Genomic DNA, 18,501 nt, shown 5'->3' with positions numbered 1-18,501 from the left:
GCCGGCGGATTCTTACCGTGTATGCTGCTGAAGGTGTGAGAGTTGGCGGAAAGACTTCTGACAGTAGTTGCAGGTGTAGGGCTTAGCACCAGAGTGGATGCGCACATGCTGGGCCAGGTATGAGCTGTTTGCAAAGGTCTTTGAGCAATGTGGGCACTTGTGAGGCTTTGTCTCCGTGTGTGACTTGGAGTGGATCTGCATTTCAGACTTGGAGAAGAAGGTCACAGAACACATACGGCACCTGCAGGAGTCAGGCCAAAAGAGGAGAAAAAAAAATTAAGAAAAGGTAATGGATACGGGACAGAAAGTCCTAGAATTCAGCAGCTACAATGACTTATCTCAAAAATATTAGAGAAGAAAAGGAATATGAAGCCCAGGAAATTGTAGGTCCTACGTTTTTAATTTCAAAACATTAAACTTTTATTTTTCATTACGTACACAGCATCAAATGGAATCATGTTGAGAAAGATGAAACCTCTGTTACCCTTCCCGAACATGGCTGAAGGGCTTGCCTTCAGCGAGGATGAGCTCCAGGCCATCCTCACGGCACCTTCACTCTTAGGAGATTCTTCACTTTCCAAGACAATAGCCCAACTAGGTGATTGGGACACTTTAATCGAATTAAAGAGGACACAAGTAAAAACAATACTACACTGGGCTGTCCTTACTGAATATCTGAGAAAAAACGCAGCACCAAACGGTCTGATTATCACCACTGAACCACGTATCTTCCTAGAAGATAAAGAATTTAGAAAAGACTGGTCACTAATAGCCTGGAAGTGCACACGTGATTGGTTAATCCTAATCATCAAGACAGCCACCAGACTATCAGATGCCCTGGTAATCCAAATTAAAGCAGCAGAAAGCAACCTAAAAACTGGACTTACAGCCGGGGCATTCAAGAAGAAACTAGAAGAAACGAATAAGACAATCGGCGAGTTCAAAGACTACTTGACTCACGGCAAAATTGCCAAATTCCAGAAAGACCTGGATAGGTTCTCCCTAGAGAGAGTACATCCTTACTCTAGGGAAGATTTTGCAGCCCAATCCTCTCTGCCCTCCGATACATCCTCTGGGGATTACTCCAGTTCGGACTCTGACACTAACCGGACACAACCGACACGGCCAAGGCAGGGTAGGAGGGGGAATAATCGGAGTAATTGGCCCACACCATTTACAGGCCCCCCACCCCGCTGCTTAATATGCCTCCCTGGGCGTGGCCCGCCCCCTACGGACCACCAAGCCAATTTCAAGCCCCATTGTATCCCCAACCACAAACGACCTGGTCTTATCTCAACGTTCCTTTTTTTGGGAGAGGCCCTGGACCGGGAAGGGGCAGGAAAAAGGGAGTCAGTTGGAACCTAAAGGAAGGACCAACAGACGACGAATCCCCCAGCACAAACAGAACGTAAATAAGGGGTCCACCACTGTTGTTAATCTAAGCTCAAGAGTATTAAGTAATAACGAGCTCCAAGCCTTAGAGAAAAGTCTGGGCTTGGTCCCCACCCCGAAACTTGACGTCTTTAAACTAAGGATAGAACTAGCAGAGTTCTTTCGGAAGATCAGACTGAGAACCTTCTTTCTCCAGAACCCCGAACCCAACACGGAACGTGAAAAGAACACTGGGCTACGCCCCAAATCCAAGTTCACTCCCACCTCCCACCTTATGCCACCTGAAGTCCTGGCGTTTGAGAAATCAGTGAGCAGGAGGATCGACGCTCTACAGAATACACAGAGGGAGACTTTCCATAACATCAGCACCGAAGAACTCACAGCCCTCCACGATCTTAGCAATGACTCTTCCATCACTATCAAACCAGCCGACAAGGGCGGGGCTATAGTGATAATGCCCACGGTGATGTACAATACTGAATGCCTACGCCTACGCCTACTAAACAACGACCATCACTATAAGAAACTATCAAGAGACCCATCAGTAGAGGTCAGGGAAGTGATCACTTTCCTGGTTGACAAGGGTATGAATAACGGTTGGATCACTAAACATGAGGCCTCCTTCCTCACCCAACCCGATCCAAAAACTCCATATTTTTATATTCTGCCCAAAATCCATAAAAATAAGCATCCACCCCCAGGGAGACCAATAGTCTCCGGGATTGGGTCTATGTTAGAACCACTGTCCCAATTCTGCGACTGGTTCCTCCAACCACTCGTGAAACAAATTCCCACATACCTCAAAGATACAACAGATGTGCTCTCCCTTATCAACACCCTAGAATTTGATAAAGATAGAGAACATCTCATGACACTGGATGTGGAGTCATTATATACTAATATTCCACAAGAGGCAACTCTAGAGGTAATCAGTGATCTACTAAATAGGGGCACCTGGAACTATATCACCCCCCCAGAATTTATCCTGGACCTAGCCCATCGGGCTCTTACCAGAAATTTCTTTGAGTTCGATAAAAACTTCTTTCTACAGATCCAGGGTACCTCGATGGGGAGCACCTTCGCACCCAGCCTGGCATGCCTATACGTGGATCATTTCGAAAAAGAAATGGTCCTCACTGAAGAAAACCCATATATCGACCATATCAGGCTATGGAAAAGATATATCGATGATATCCTGATTATCTGGAGAGGCACAAGGAAGAAGCAACCATCTTCATCACTTGGTTAAACACCTTGAACCCCTTTCTAAGATTCACAGCCACATTAGGCAACCCGGCAGTCTCCTTTCTTGACTTATTAATAACTGAAAGAAATGGCTCCCTTGTGACAGAAGTATATTACAAACCCACTGATCGAAACACTCTCCTTCAGTTTAAGAGCTTCCATCCACGCTCACTCAGGGAAAACCTCCCAGTGGGTCAATACCTCAGTCTTCGGCGGAATTGTACCGAACTAACGGATTACAAAAAGCATGCTCAACAACTTACTGGCAAACTTCGAGCACGAGGATACCCGGATCACCTACTGAGGAGAGCCAACAAACGGGCCCGTGTGAGCCCAAGGGAGACTCTACTGCACCCAAGCAGTAGAATCAGTAAGGGGAACCCTTTGATCTGTGTGACCACGTTCAACCCAGTGTCCAACATGATCAAAAAAATAATAAACGAAGACTGGAAAATCCTCACCTCTGGGGGTCTCCCCTTTGAGATCCCTATGAATGCCTACAGAAAGGCAAAAAGCATTCGGGATATGATCGTACATACCCGCCCACGGGAACACTCCACCACGAGTAGACAAAAGACCCTCTGGGACCTTCCCCCCCCCAAAGGACACTATCCCTGCGGCAGTTGCAGTGTTTGCGCTTTTACCAAGAAAACCCTTACACTTGACCTGGGGTTACAAACACCCTGGGAACTTAGACAACTAACGAACTGCAACAGTAAAAACGTGGTGTACATGATCACATGCCCCTGTGACAAGAAATACATCGGGATGACGACAAGAAGAGTGGGTACACGCATCTGCGAGCATAGAAGCACCATCCGTTGCAAAAGAGATGCCACAAGTCTTACAGAGCACTATATCTCCAGCAATCACCATCCTGATCACATGCAGTGGGTGGTACTGGACCAATTAAAATCCACAACAACTAACGCTAAACACAAGCTCCTGCTATATGAACAGAGATGGATCTGGAGGTTGCGTACGGATACTTTAGGATTAAATGACAACATCCAATGGTCAGCCTTAGGCTGATGACCAGATACCAACATGATATCCTTCCTCTATGGGAGACCGTGTCAAATAACCCATTTAGGATCTTAAACTTTATTTGATAATCTTACGGACGACCCCTCATGTAATGGACCTTGAAATGCCCCACTGTGGGATTCACTCTTACCACCCTTGTTGTCATGACCTGGTGTTATAACCCGACCCACTAGAGTAGTTTCCCATACCCCTGGCAGTAAAGCGATTGTCACTCCTCCTTCCTTTTTTTTTCTTTCTCCTTCTCCACTCCCTCTTTTTCTTTATCCTACGTCTATACCTTTGCTGGGTACCCCTTTCTTCCTGCCAACATACCCTCCCCCCGCCCCACCCTTTTCTTTCCCCTTGCTCTCTCTCTAATACTTTCCTCCTTTCCTTCCTTTTTTCTGCTTTCCCTGCTTCCCCCATTCTATTCACCTCTCTCCCCCTTTTTTTCCCCCCATCTTCCTCTGCCCCCCTTCTCTCCCACCCACTTCTCCCCCTCCCCTTTTTTTCTGTGCACTTGTGTCTTTCCTGCCCCACCTCCCCTGTGGGTCCGTTTGTGTCTCTTGTCTCTCTTCTTCTCTTTCTATTTTTATTTCTATTCCTTTCGTCTTTATTTTTATTTTTACTTTATTCATTTTTCCCTCTATGTTTTCCACCTGTGTTCTTTTTCACTCTTCTTGCCCCCCACCCTCCCCCCTGCCCCCTCCCCCCCTCTTTCCTTTTTGCACTTTGGCCCAGTTGCCCCCTCCGGGCGACCGGGCTTTTCCCATGGGACTCTCTCTCCCAGCGTCCCAAGGGTCTCAGTGGCGCGCCGCGTCACACGCGACGCATCACTGCAGGACGCTTCTCCCATGGGACTCACTCTCCCAGCGTCCGATGAGTCTAAGTGACGCGGCGCGTCACTGCAGGATGCGCCCCCGTGCGCGCAAGCAGCGCAACGTAGGGAGCGCTTCACGATCGACACGCGACTGACCGCGCGGGACCCCGCCCCTGAGTGGTCCCGCGGGTCGCCGCGTTCCACCTAGACCTATAAGGGCCCTCCAGGCTCCCAACACGGCACAGCCCAGTTAGAGGGCTCGGCCGGTCGCATGGGCGTGACGCCCGACACACCTGATTTCATGTCCATCGGGCTCCGCCCCCAACGTCCGCAGCTTCATACTGATTGGCCGCATTTCCTCTTAAAGACCCGTCCAACCGCCTAGTCAGTACCAGAGCGGCCTGGCTCCGGCATGTAGGTACCCCCCATGGTATTCCCTTTGGAGTGGTAAGTGTGGGCCTCCCTGGCTCCTCGGACTTCTCTATCCCTCTTTTCTCTTTCCCCGTTCCTGCTACCAGCTATCTCTTCCTCTGGTAAGCCAGGCTTTTACCTCTTCTTGAACCTCTTTCACGTCCTCTCCCTCTTGCTTCATGTGTTTTGATTTTTATTTTTACTCTGTTCCTTTCTTGTTTTGTTTGTCTTCTTTTTCTTTCCCTCTCTTCTTTCTTTCACTCCTTTGCCCCTTTGGTTCCTTCCTTTCCTCAGCGCGCTGTGCGCCCTCATTTGTTTTCCAATTCCTTGTCTCCCCCATGCTAAACTCTCGATCTCCTCAGAGTGTGACTACAAGGGAAACCCCCCCCCCCCCCCGGCACTAGCCAGACCAGAAGCAAATCGCCTCCCCTCTCCAGGGTAAGTCACTATTGCATGTGTGTGTGAGTGCTTTTTACATTTCTCACCTATTTGCTGTGTTGTGTGCAGTGGTCTGCCACTTTTTTCACTTTGAATAATTGTGATTTATTTACCATCCATCATAGGCCTACCCCACCGCGAACTACCTGTTCAGGTAGGCCATTATTCACTTTGAGCACCCCACTTTCTACATGTGCTCTGACCCTGACGAATGCCCATGACCTACCAGCACTCAGTGAGGGCAGAAACATGTTGGTCTTATGCATTTTTTTTTTAGACTCCAGGAGACATTACTCTCCAACGAGCCTTCCTCCTCCCCCCCCCCCCCCCCCCATTCTTAGTCTTACCAGCATGCACCACCATTAAAATTAGCAATAGCTACTGGTGACATGTTCGGTAATTTTATTATTCACCTTTTCTGATTCACTGTAACTATCCAGCTAGTCTAATTTCAGCACTCCCTCTGGTTCTTTTAACCAAGAGGTTGAGTCCGCCCAAGTAGTATCATCTTACTTGGGTGGGGCTAGGTGGTCAAATGATGAAGCAAGACACTATTATGTGTGTGAGACCACCTAGTCCGTAAAGGAAATTCCCCACTACTCCTGTATGACAACACAGCACCCCCTTGCTTGGACATTTTTCAACCATGATTTTCCTGTCTCAGGATTTATAGTAACCTAACTATTACTGGATACTGGATTAAAGACTAACTTAGTCCTACCCTCAGTTCCCACTACCCAACACCTTTAGTGATTATTGAGAAAGATGTTGATCACAATAATTTTATGCTTATCTGCTACGCATAAAAATGGGTTCACTCTTCAACAGCATTAGATTTTCTTGTGTGCTAAACGTAGAGGGCACCAGAATGAAAACGGGAATAGTTGTGGCACAGAGGAAGAAGAACACAATACATTAAATTTGCATTGATAAAATAAAATGGATGAGCATAAGTACCATAAAATCGATTTCACGTGCTTTGAGCTGCCAAACATTTTGCTTTCACTTCAGCTATACTTTGACAATCAAGTATTCCTGTTTAAATGGCTGACTATTATGTCATGTAATGCACAGTACACGAGTAATAAAAGTTAGGTCTGCTAGCAGGAACTTCACTTTTTAAGTAGACATATTTAATGTGCATGGTGCAAGCAAGTAAACCGATACTTCACAACTGTGTTCATTTGAAAATTAACTGCAGCGATTCCTTGTTATCAGTTATGTGCACTGCCATTCCACAGTGATGACTCCAAGCAAAAAAAAAGATTCACAAGTTGCCTACCGGCCAGTATTATCAGGTAATTATTTTAGTAAGTTATAAAAGTTAAATCACATAAGGGCGCAGATAACTATGACATAACTAGGTAGAAATAAAGTTTTAGTCACATAAATACTTTTTATATTGGACAAAATACTATCTTTGTAAGAGATTTAAAAATATTACATAATACAACCAGTCTTCCTTCAATCATACGAACGACTGTCTGGCCCTTACAGCATCAAATTATTTCAAACTAAAATTACTATTTCTATTAAATAAATTGCTGTAAAGCATCAAAAAAGCGACTTCAAAACCAAACTGCCTTGAGGATATTTCCTCTAAATTAAACAGAAGAAAATCTGGAACAATGCATTTTTTTCATTTTGAAAATCCATTTAAAGAAGTAAAAATGGTTTTAAGAGACACTGTATTCTATTTTTCTTGGTTATGATATTTTTTAAAGAAGAAAATCAACTAAATTAATCACATGTGTGATGAATCAAAAAGGGGATTGTAACCACCAGTAAATTCTAAATGAAGTAAGAAACGATACTGCTCCCAAGAACTCCAGAAGCTGCACATTCTAATCACTCCCTGCAAGTCTGGCAGTATGTTTTTCACCGGCTGACTGAGAAGAGCCATCTCTTCTGCCAGCATTCTCTTATTCCATAGAAAAGTGCACAATTTGCCTGTCAAACATACAGGAGAAAGAGAGATAGTCAGGGGGAAACTGGGAAGTTAAGTGAGCTTTTGTGGGTCTATCAATAATAGCAGGCTTACCGTGATCAAGTCAGATGCGCCTCCCCCACTCCACCCAAAAAAAAGATCATCCTTTACATATCTTTCACTGTTGCTCTCATTTAAGTTATCTGGGACTTACCTAGATGTTTAGGTGCCATTCACATGGTCTTATTAAACAACCTATTTACATGTAGTACCATGCTTGTCAAGAGTTAAAACCCGGACTTCAAGAACAGATTTTGGAAAAGCGTTGCTTTAAGTTCCTTTCACCATACAGAGATGTTGCATAACCCTTATTGAGCAGCTTCTATCTTTCACGGCTGCAGAAGAGGATATGCAGCTTCTCCAACTCCATCACCTGCTGCAACAGCATAGTTTTCAGCAAAAGCCTGAAGGGTCTACTTGACGAAGAAACTCAACTACTACAGATCTGTCCTCCTTGTACCTGCCCCAGCCAATCATGCCTTCACAATCACAAGAGATTAAAGTGCTTCAAGCCATTGATTTATCTGTTTTTCGTCCAAAGTAAATGAAAGCACCTGGTTTTGCTAATGAAATAACAGTTTGTAGTCTCCACCTCTTACTTTGTGGCCGGCGAGGATCACATTGGCCACCTTTGTGATGGAGTAAAGACGGGAATTCCGGGGGAGGTTTGTGTTCTTTCCTTTCACCAAAATGCAGCAACTAAAGTGGAAGGCTATCTTCTGTCTCCATTCTGAAAAGCAAGGACAAACACTACTTACCTTTTACAATGTTCTTTCTGGGGAATTCTTTAGCTAACGTCCGATTATACACCACAGAATACTCCCCATTTGCCACCCTGGATTCAGAAAACCTTCAACATCAATGGTCCAATGGGCAGCTAGGTGGTACCATGTGGCCCTATGGTGATTCTGTTTTGCCCCAGAATTGATGTAGCAGACCCATATACAAGTGCCACTCCTGTGCACCGACGTCAGTTTCTTGCTTCTCTCTTTTCACACCCTGTGGTGTACAGCGTGATCAACTGGAAGTATCAGTGCGAAAACTCTTAACTTAGGACATTTTTAGATAATAGAGACTGCTCCATGAGGGCAGTGGGAAATCTGCAGTTTGTGTATTCACCAGAAAGGGCATTCCCCAAGGTAAGTAGATTGTTCTTCTGGTGGATGCTACCAGCCACAAATTCTTTACCTTTGGATAGATACTAAAGCAGTACCTCATCGGTGGAGGGCCTGTGGAGTGGATTCAGACCAAAATGTCTAGCAACAACAACAGAACGAAATGCCCTTCCTGCCGAACCGGACTGACATGGCAATAGTGCTTTGTGAACCTATGCACTGATCCGTTCTCAAGGACAGGCACTATGCACGTCAACACAGTGGTAGCTGCCTTGGCCCTGGAGGAATCGGCTCTCAGTCATCCGACAGCTGCTTCTTGGTCAGTGCAAAGCAGATCCTAATGCAGAGGACTATCCACCTCAACGGGGCCTTCTTCCGTACAGCACTCCAACCAGCTAATCGTTCAATCAGTATTCCTTGGTACTATCATTGTAAAAGCTGAAAGCAAGTTTTGGGGTTCAGCCCATGAAGCCTCTCCTCTTTTGAGAAGGAGCAAAGAACAAAGATAGGGTGAAGGATTGCCCGACATTAAGCTTTCCAGAATCGATTTAAAACTGACAATCTTTCAGAACACCCTACCGACACTCTAACCAGCTGAGCCCGCTTTAACAGTCTCACTGATTTTTCACATGCCCACGTTTGTATGATCGACACCTGAGGGCACCAAACGACTATATAAGTGCAAGCAGTCCATGACGTTGTTCAGCAATTTAATTTTTGTATTCAAGACTTACAACAGCAAGGCAAATAGAGTGCTGCAAAATGCTAAAGATTGTTTATCTACCCTGTATTTATGTCAGCTGGCATGCAGGCTTTCCGTTCATACATCCAACTCTTCTAAAAATTACTTTCTAACTGAAACCAGACATCATTCAAGAAACTTGACAACTTAGAAAATATGATATTTTTTAAAATGCTGCCCTAATTCAAAACGATCACGCAGATAAGACCACAATATAGTGTGCTCCTTCGTAGACTGCTGTTCCTGCAGAGACTGTACACTGGTCTGATCAGACGGAAGACACCTCAGCGCTATGTGGGGAATGAGAGGCAGCTCTTACTCAACGGAGGAAGGGAGAAGTGTTAGGGCTCAAGGCCACTCCATTCACAGGAAGGCAGACTTCTACCAGCTACAGCCAGTATAATCTTCCTCATCACTTACAGTGATCATTTTATCCTTGGTCAATTTAGTACCTTTTCCTCGTATTTGTTTTATCCATGGTCACCTTAGTACCTTTTCCTCTGTGTGACAGACAACGTATATCATGTCACGTACCTGTGCACTTCAGTTAATCTATACTGCAATCTTTTTATTTTTGGGGAATATTTGAATTGATTTTAAACAAGTGATGACCAGTGTCTATATTGCAATCTTTGATTCAATTTTACCATGCAGCGCACAAAATCTCATCATGATTTATTACCACAGGACTTTTCATCCAAGTAGTCCACTTGCTGGTTTGGATTGTATCTGATTCTGTAAGACAAGCGCCCAACCTCCTTTGCAGGTATCAACGCATTGACGCTGCAGCAGAAACAGTCTATTTCTGAACATCTTTCAAACATATGACACTGGGTGCCTTGGTGGCGTTCCAATTCATTGCTAGGTTGTGTTTTCCTATTGATAGTGCTAAATCAATGGGTTTGGATACACTTTTCATTTTGGGTGATTTACCTAACATAAGCACAATGTAAGTCTGCTAATTGTCAAGGCTTTTTTTGGTTAGTGCTGGTGGAGAATAATGCTGTCCAATAGAAGTGGATTACAGAGCATTCTCATACCATGTGGAAGAAACTGATAAATGTGCACATCAGGGTATGTAGCATCCACGCTCAGGTACATCCATGTCAACCTTGCTGGGGTGAGGTAATATAACGGAGTGAACTTGAAATGTGGATTTATGTTTACATATTTGGTGTGTTCTAAGACGTGTGTCAACTGTTTGTCCAACACCTTCCTGCCCAATTCTGTTCCAAGGTTTGATGAACGGCCTCTTTGGGGGCATACAGCTTGGGAGCCAGTGCACCGTGAAATACTGCAACAGCTTTGTGATGTGCTCCATGCATCAAAATTGCTTTTAATATATTTGAGATGTCTGGTCCCTTCTCCCCCCAGGTCTCCTTAATTGCCTTCATTAAAGCAATGTAGGTAAGAAACTGCCCCACACCAAGTCTATATAAGTAATATACAATATACTACTGTTGTATAGATCTCATCTTTAGAATCACGACTTGATCCCATTAATGTGTATCGTGTGCTTGGGCATATTGGCACATTTTGGCATGGACCACAGGAGTAAGTCATATTTAACCTAGTCTTCCACTTTACTACCTGTAGTAAATCTATCTCCCATACAGCATGTTGGGTCCATCCCTCCAGAATATGTCTCTATAGTCAGCCATCTGGATAACCATATCAGTTGTGCAGCCAATTAGTAGATTTCCAGGATAGGTGCACTCATCATCAGTGTGAAAAAAATAAACTCCCAAATATTTGCAAGTGTCCCAGCATGTACAGCACTCGTTTTTTAGGGATCACTAGTCCGAGGGGAAATGGACAGGACTTGTCCCTATTAATCCGGAAGCCAGACACCACTCCAAAGTCTGTGAGGATCAAAGCAATGGAGTGTGTGCTGTAATCTGGATCCATCAGAAACAGTAAGGCATCATCTATGTATTAGGCTGCAGCATGTGGTCTGCCATGTATATCAACACCCCAGTTGCGGCTGCGGGTCCAAACTGAGACAGCCATGGTTCCATAGCCAACGCAAAAAGCATGGGTGAAAAGGGGCATCCCTGCCTCGATCAGCTGCGATTTGCCACCTACTGGAAAACCTCTGGCCAGTGCAAACCCTATCTAATGGTTGCATGTATAGTAACTGTCCACTTCAATGCGAGTCCGGTTATTTCCATATTTGTCAGTACCTTAAACAGATAAAGCCACAAAGTGTCAAACACCTTTTCTATATCTAAAGAGGCTACAGCTGGAGGTCCTTTCATTGGACAGGGCAAAGTCCATACCATGGACCAACCTACATAAGTTGACGTGTGTTCCAGCCCGGGATGAGCGCACACTGACCTTGGCGAAAAAAGTGTTTTTAGATACAGAGAAAATAAATGCTGACGGCCTTAACTAATATTTTTGACTTGGTATTCACCAATGACAAAGATCCACAGGATTTAACATCCAATGGATACCAACCCTGTTTGGAAAATAAAAATAATCCTAGGTTTCCTGGTCAATTCAGGCTTTTGTAAGGTCCCGACATACATACTGTGTAGTTTAGTGCTCAAAGGTACCGTGTATGTTGTGAAGAATTCAGGAGGCAGCCTGTTCAGTCCTGCCGATTACCCCCTAGCCAATCGATCAATAGCATTTTTATTTTCTTGTACCTCCAAAGCAATGTTTAAAGTTTGTATCCGGTTGTCTGGTTGCAGGGGTGGGTGGAGCTTTGGTAAGGCAATTTGATATAAGAATTTGGTTTTGACTGATTCTGTTGGTTCCGTGGGGGCACAGTACAATTCTAGATAGTAAGTATCAAATGTCTTATCAGTTCCAGATTGGGCATTAGCGACCATGGGTCAACCTATCCCACGTTGTCGCCTTCATTGTGGAGTCTGGTTAAATACTCCTTTTAATCTAGGCATCTTAGATGTTACAGCAGTGTTTAACCTCCATCAAAAGTGTAGCTCTCAAAAGTGTAGTTCTGTCAAGCCTCTACCTACTGCATTTTCTGGAGCACGTATCTGTCGGTCCACCAGGATTAGTTCCTGGGTGAGGGTCAGTTTAAGTCCATAAGAATACACACAACCATGACCATGGTCTTAAACGTGTACAATTCTACGTTCAGATGAGAGGCTGTACATTCATTTTCCTGGAAGCACAGATCAATCCATTCTTCTACAGTGGACCTGAAAGGAGGATCCAACAAGGCACTAGTTTCAATGAATACGGCTGGCATGGTCTTCTCCCAGTACATGGTTATCCGCAGGTTGATATCAGAGTCAGTGAGGCATAAAAATTCTGCTCCAACCACCTTGCGTGCCATATACATATTGAAATCTATGCACCATCAATAGTAAGGGAATTCAAGTGTACCACGGTCCAGTTCACTTCAAAGTTTCAACAGGCCCCCACTGCCTTGCACAATGCTGAAATCAGTGGGATAGACCAGCACAGTAGACAGCCAGTAATAGGGGGGTAGTCTGTCTTTTCCACAATTAAACACCAAATTAAAGCCCTCTTCCAAAAGCTGGGGGACCGCCAATACCCTAATCATACGTGGCGTTAAGCCATCTTGGGAACTATGGAGCTTGTGTTTTCGATTCTCCAAGCTAGCTAACAGACAAGGTCAAACAACATCCTCAAGGCTAAGGTGATGAGAGCCTCTGACCTGAATGTGACTTTTTCCTTATTTCCAAGAGGGTAAAGCCAAAAGGTCTGATTAGGTATTTATGCTTTATCTTTCACAGTAATATATATAGTGCCCTTTGGTGCTATGACCTCTTGCAAGCCCAGTTCAGAGTATCTAGTTCTATTTTATTTGCTAGCAAGAGATCCCTGTAAAAAAGTTGAATTTAGGAGTTAAAGAACACAAAAACAAAAAAAAGGAAGAAGCCACTTTTGCCAATGGTAACTAGGTGAAAGGAAAAAATTATTTGGTCAGTGAGTGTGCTTAGCATCAAACTAATGCACAGAGGATTCATCCATCTACACAGAAGGCAGAGATACAAGCAGTTTAGGTACAGTTCTAAACTAAGAATTAATTTGCTTCTGGCAGAGTGATAGGTGCCTGCTGGTTTGAGCACACTAAACTACAAATTATTCCATCGCTCAGCTTTAACACACAAAAAAAAAAATATATATATATATATATATATATATATATATATATATATAATATGAGCACTTGACAGGAACTACCACATTATCTTACTTTGTTACAGGTCTCACTACTAGTGAAAAGTTTTTTCTTCGATGCATGTCAATCATATTTTTAAGACATTGTTTTAGATTTTATTTTGGTTGCTGTTAAGTAAAATATAAACCTTCTAGTGGACGTCTTCTGCGACAAGACAAATACAGTCCTGGGGCACTACACTCTTGGTCCACTGTGTGAATGATGTCACAAGACCATTTCTCCTCCAAAGCTCTGAACTAAAGCGAGTTTTGTATACATACATTCAGCCATAGGCAGCTGCTATGTTGTTAACCTGCTCCCCCTCCCGCACCCCCAATCTCCGGATTGCTATTCGTCCACTATTTTTTTTCTGCTTCCACAACGGAAGAAAAAAGCAGTACATTTTGATAAAATTTACAACCGCCCATTCTCCAAACCCATAAAGATCTAACATGTATCCAACTGACAAGACTTTCTCTTAAAATTCTGTAATGAGATGACGGAGAATTAACACTATACACCAGCCTGCACCACTAGGTAACAACATTCAAAGAAAATATCTACTAGATTCAACAAACTAGTACTTGCTGAAGAATCAATCCTTACCTTGTGACACACCAAATATCACTGCAACCTCATTCAAAGCAAGCCATCAATATACAATCGACTACTTCATTTTAAATCTCACAAATCACTCTTCAACCTCATTTCAATCAAGCAACACCAACCACAACCGCCTCACCTTCTCCACAACAAAACAAGAATGAAATTAAACTCTAAATGGTGCAGTCACTGGCTCATCACCTTCTGCTTCAAACTCATGGTGACGAAAGAAAGTACACATATCACCAACAGCTATATTTTCTCCAAGGAACATATTAAAACATCTGTCAAAACAAATCACAAGAGCATCAACCTCATTTTCTTCAGTCAACAGACTGACACCCACTATGTAGGAAGTTGGCTCTGTATGTGCTATTTCAAAGTAAGGAATAGCATGCACAGAGTCCAAGGGTTCCCCTTAGAGGTAAGATAGTGGCAAAAAGAGATAATACTAATGCTCTATTTTGTGGTAGTGTGGTCGAGCAGTAGGCTTATCCAAGGAGTAGTGTTAAGCATTTGTTGTACATACACATAGACAATAAATGAGGTACACACACTCAGAGACAAATCCAGCCAATAGGTTTTTGTATAGAAAAATATCTTTTCTTAGTTTATTTTAAGAACCACATGTTCAAATTCTACATGTAATATCTCATTCGAAAGGTATTGCAGGTAAGTACTTTAGGAACTTCAAATCATCAAAATTGCATGTATACTTTTCAAGTTATTCACAAATAGCTGTTTTAAAAGTGGACACTTAGTGCAATTTTCACAGTTCCTAGGGGAGGTAAGTATTTGTTAGGTTAACCAGGTAAGTAAGACACTTACAGGGCTTAGTTCTTGGTCCAAGGTAGCCCACCGTTGGGGGTTCAGAGCAACCCCAAAGTCACCACACCAGCAGCTCAGGGCCGGTCAGGTGCAGAGTTCAAAGTGGTGCCCAAAACACATAGGCTAGAATGGAGAGAAGGGGGTGCCCCAGTTCCGGTCTGCTTGCAGGTAAGTACCCGCGTCTTCGGAGGGCAGACCAGGGGGGTTTTGTAGGGCACCGGGGGGGACACAAGTCCACACAGAAATTTCACCCTCAGCAGCGCGGGGGCGGCCGGGTGCAGTGTAGGAACAGGCGTCGGGTTCGCAATGTTAGTCTATGAGAGATCTCGGGATCTCTTCAGCGCTGCAGGCAGGCAAGGGGGGGATTCCTCGGGGAAACCTCCACTTGGGTAAGGGAGAGGGACTCCTGGGGGTCACTTCTCCAGTGAAAGTCCGGTCCTTCAGGTCCTGGGGGCTGCGGGTGCAGGGTCTCTCCCAGGCGTCGGGACGTTAGGTTCAAAGAGTCGCGGTCAGGGGAAGCCTCGGGATTCCCTCTGCAGGCGGCGCTGTGGGGGCTCAGGGGGGACAGGTTTTGGTACTCACAGTATCAGAGTAGTCCTGGGGTCCCTCCTGAGGTGTTGGATCGCCACCAGCCGAGTCGGGGTCGCCGGGTGCAGTGTTGCAAGTCTCACGCTTCTTGCGGGGAGCTTGCAGGGTTCTTTAAAGCTGCTGGAAACAAAGTTGCAGCTTTTCTTGGAGCAGGTCCGCTGTCCTCTGGAGTTTCTGGTCTTTTCGAAGCAGGGGCAGTCCTCAGAGGATGTCGAGGTCGCTGGTCCCTTTGGAAGGCGTCGCTGGAGCAGGATCTTTGGAAGGCAGGAGACAGGCCGGTGAGTTTCTGGAGCCAAGGCAGTTGTCGTCTTCTGGTCTTCCTCTGCAGGGGTTTTCAGCTAGGCAGTCCTTCTTCTTGTAGTTGCAGGAATCTAATTTTCTAGGGTTCAGGGTAGCCCTTAAATACTAAATTTAAGGGCGTGTTTAGGTCTGGGGGGTTAGTAGCCAATGGCTACTAGCCCTGAGGGTGGGTACACCCTCTTTGTGCCTCCTCCCAAGGGGAGGGGGTCACAATCCTAACCCTATTGGGGGAATCCTCCATCTGCAAGATGGAGGATTTCTAAAAGTTAGAGTCACTTCAGCTCAGGACACCTTAGGGGCTGTCCTGACTGGCCAGTGACTCCTCCTTGTTTTTCTCATAATTTTCTCCGGCCTTGCCGCCAAAAGTGGGGCCTGGCCGGAGGGGGCGGGCAACTCCACTAGCTGGAGTGTCCTGCTGGGTTGGCACAAAGGAGGTGAGCCTTTGAGGCTCACCGCCAGGTGTGACAATTCCTGCCTGGGGGAGGTGTTAGCATCTCCACCCAGTGCAGGCTTTGTTACTGGCCTCAGAGTGACAAAGGCACTCTCCCCATGGGGCCAGCAACATGTCTCGGTTTGTGGCAGGCTGCTAAAACTAGTCAGCCTACACAGATAGTCGGTTAAGTTTCAGGGGGCACCTCTAAGGTGCCCTCTGGGGTGTATTTTACAATAAAATGTACACTGGCATCAGTGTGCATTTATTGTGCTGAGAAGTTTGATACCAAACTTCCCAGTTTTCAGTGTAGCCATTATGGTGCTGTGGAGTTCGTGTTTGACAAACTCCCAGACCATATACTCTTATGGCTACCCTGCACTTACAATGTCTAAGGTTTTGTTTAGACACTGCAGGGGTACCATTCTCATGCACTGGTACCCTCACCTATGGTATAGTGCACCCTGCCTTAGGGCTGTAAGGCCTGCTAGAGGGGTGTCTTACCTATACTGCATAGGCAGTGAGAGGCTGGCATGGCACCCTGAGGGGAGTGCCATGTCGACTTACTCGTTTTGTCCTCACTAGCACACACAAGCTGGCAAGCAGGGTGTCTGTGCTGAGTGAGGGGTCTCCAGGGTGGCATAAGACATGCTGCAGCCCTTAGAGACCTTCCTTGGCATCAGGGCCCTTGGTACTAGAAGTACCAGTTACAAGGGACTTATCTGGATGCCAGGGTCTGCCAATTGTGGATACAAAAGTACAGGTTAGGGAAAGAACACTGGTGCTGGGGCCTGGTTAGCAGGCCTCAGCACACTTTCAATTGTAAACATAGCATCAGCAAAGGGAAAAAGTCAGGGGGCAACCATGCCAAGGAGGCATTTCCTTACACAACCCCCCCCCAAACGAAAGAGGATGAGACTAACCTTTCCCAAGAGAGTCTTCATTTTCTAAGTGGAAGAACCTGGAAAGGCCATCTGCATTGGCATGGGCAGTCCCAGGTCTGTGTTCCACTATAAAGTCCATTCCCTGTAGGGAGATGGACCACCTCAACAGTTTAGGATTTTCACCTTTCATTTGCATCAGCCATTTGAGAGGTCTGTGGTCAGTTTGAACTAGGAAGTGAGTCCCAAAGAGGTATGGTCTCAGCTTCTTCAGGGACCAAACCACAGCAAAGGCCTCCCTCTCAATGGCACTCCAACGCTGCTCCCTGGGGAGTAACCTCCTGCTAATGAAAGCAACAGGCTGGTCAAGGCCATCATCATTTGTTTGGGACAAAACTGCCCCTATCCCATGTTCAGAGGCATCAGTCTGCACAATGAACTGCTTAGAATAATCTGGAGCTTTTAGAACTGGTGCTGAGCACATTGCCTGTTTCAGGGTGTCAAAGGCCTGTTGGCATTCCACAGTCCAGTTTACTTTCTTGGGCATTTTCTTGGAGGTGAGTTCAGTGAGGGCTGTCACAATGGATCCATATCCCTTCACAAACCTCCTGTAATACCCAGTCAAGCCAAGGAATGCCCTGACTTGAGTCTGGGTTTTTGGAGCTACCCAGTCCAGAATAGTCTGGATCTTGGGTTGGAGTGGCTGAACTTGGCCTCCACCTACAAGGTGGCCCAAGTAAACCACAGTTCCCTGCCCTATCTGGCATTTGGATGCCTTGATAGAGAGGCCTGCAGATTGCAGAGCCTTCAAAACCTTCTTCAGGTGGACCAGGTGATCCTGCCAGGTGGAGCTAAAGACAGCAATATCATCAAGATAAGCTGTGCTAAAGGACTCCAAGCCAGCAAGGACTTGATTCACCAACCTTTGGAAGGTGGCAGGGGCATTCTTTAAACCAAAGGGCATAACAGTAAACTGATAATGCCCATCAGGTGTGGAGAATGCTGTCTTTTCTTTTGCTCCAGGTGCCATTTTTATTTGCCAGTACCCTGCTGTCAAGTCAAAGGTACTTAGAAATTTGGCAGCACCTAATTTATCAATGAGCTCATCAGCTCTTGGAATTGGATGGGCATCTGTCTTGGTGACAGAATTGAGCCCTCTGTAGTCCACACAAAACCTCATCTCTTTCTTTCCATCTTTGGTGTGAGGTTTGGGGACTAAGACCACTGGGCTAGCCCAGGGGCTGTCAGAGCGCTCAATTACTCCCAATTCCAGCATCTTGTGGACTTCCACCTTGATGCTTTCTTTAACATGGTCAGATTGTCTAAAGATTTTGTTCTTGACAGGCATGCTGTCTCCTGTGTCCACATCATGGGTACACAGGTGTGTCTGACCAGGGGTTAAGGAGAAGAGTTCAGGAAACTGTTGTAGGACTCTCCTACAATCAGCTTGCTGTTGGCCAGAGAGGGTGTCTGAGTAGATCACTCCATCTACTGTGCCATCTTTTGGGTCTGATGACAGAAGATCAGGGAGAGGTT

At 45.3% G+C, this 18,501-nt stretch overlaps 1 protein-coding gene across 4 annotated transcripts in view; it reads right to left on the bottom strand.

The window, feature by feature from the left end:
* ZNF384 (zinc finger protein 384) overlaps nucleotides 1-18,501 on the bottom strand; it is a 177,065-nt gene that overhangs the window by 94,484 nt on the left and 64,080 nt on the right. For all 4 annotated transcript variants that reach the window (XM_069243084.1, XM_069243085.1, XM_069243086.1 and 1 more), the window contains one exon: nucleotides 17-241. In XM_069243084.1, the coding sequence (XP_069099185.1) occupies nucleotides 17-241 (225 nt within the window). The remainder of the gene's footprint in view (nucleotides 1-16; nucleotides 242-18,501) is intronic.

Source organism: Pleurodeles waltl, chromosome 7, assembly GCF_031143425.1.
Source record: "Pleurodeles waltl isolate 20211129_DDA chromosome 7, aPleWal1.hap1.20221129, whole genome shotgun sequence".
Taxonomy (NCBI): domain Eukaryota; kingdom Metazoa; phylum Chordata; class Amphibia; order Caudata; family Salamandridae; genus Pleurodeles; species Pleurodeles waltl.
Note: the sequence above shows the minus strand (reverse complement) of the source record. Positions and strands in the feature narration are given on the sequence as shown.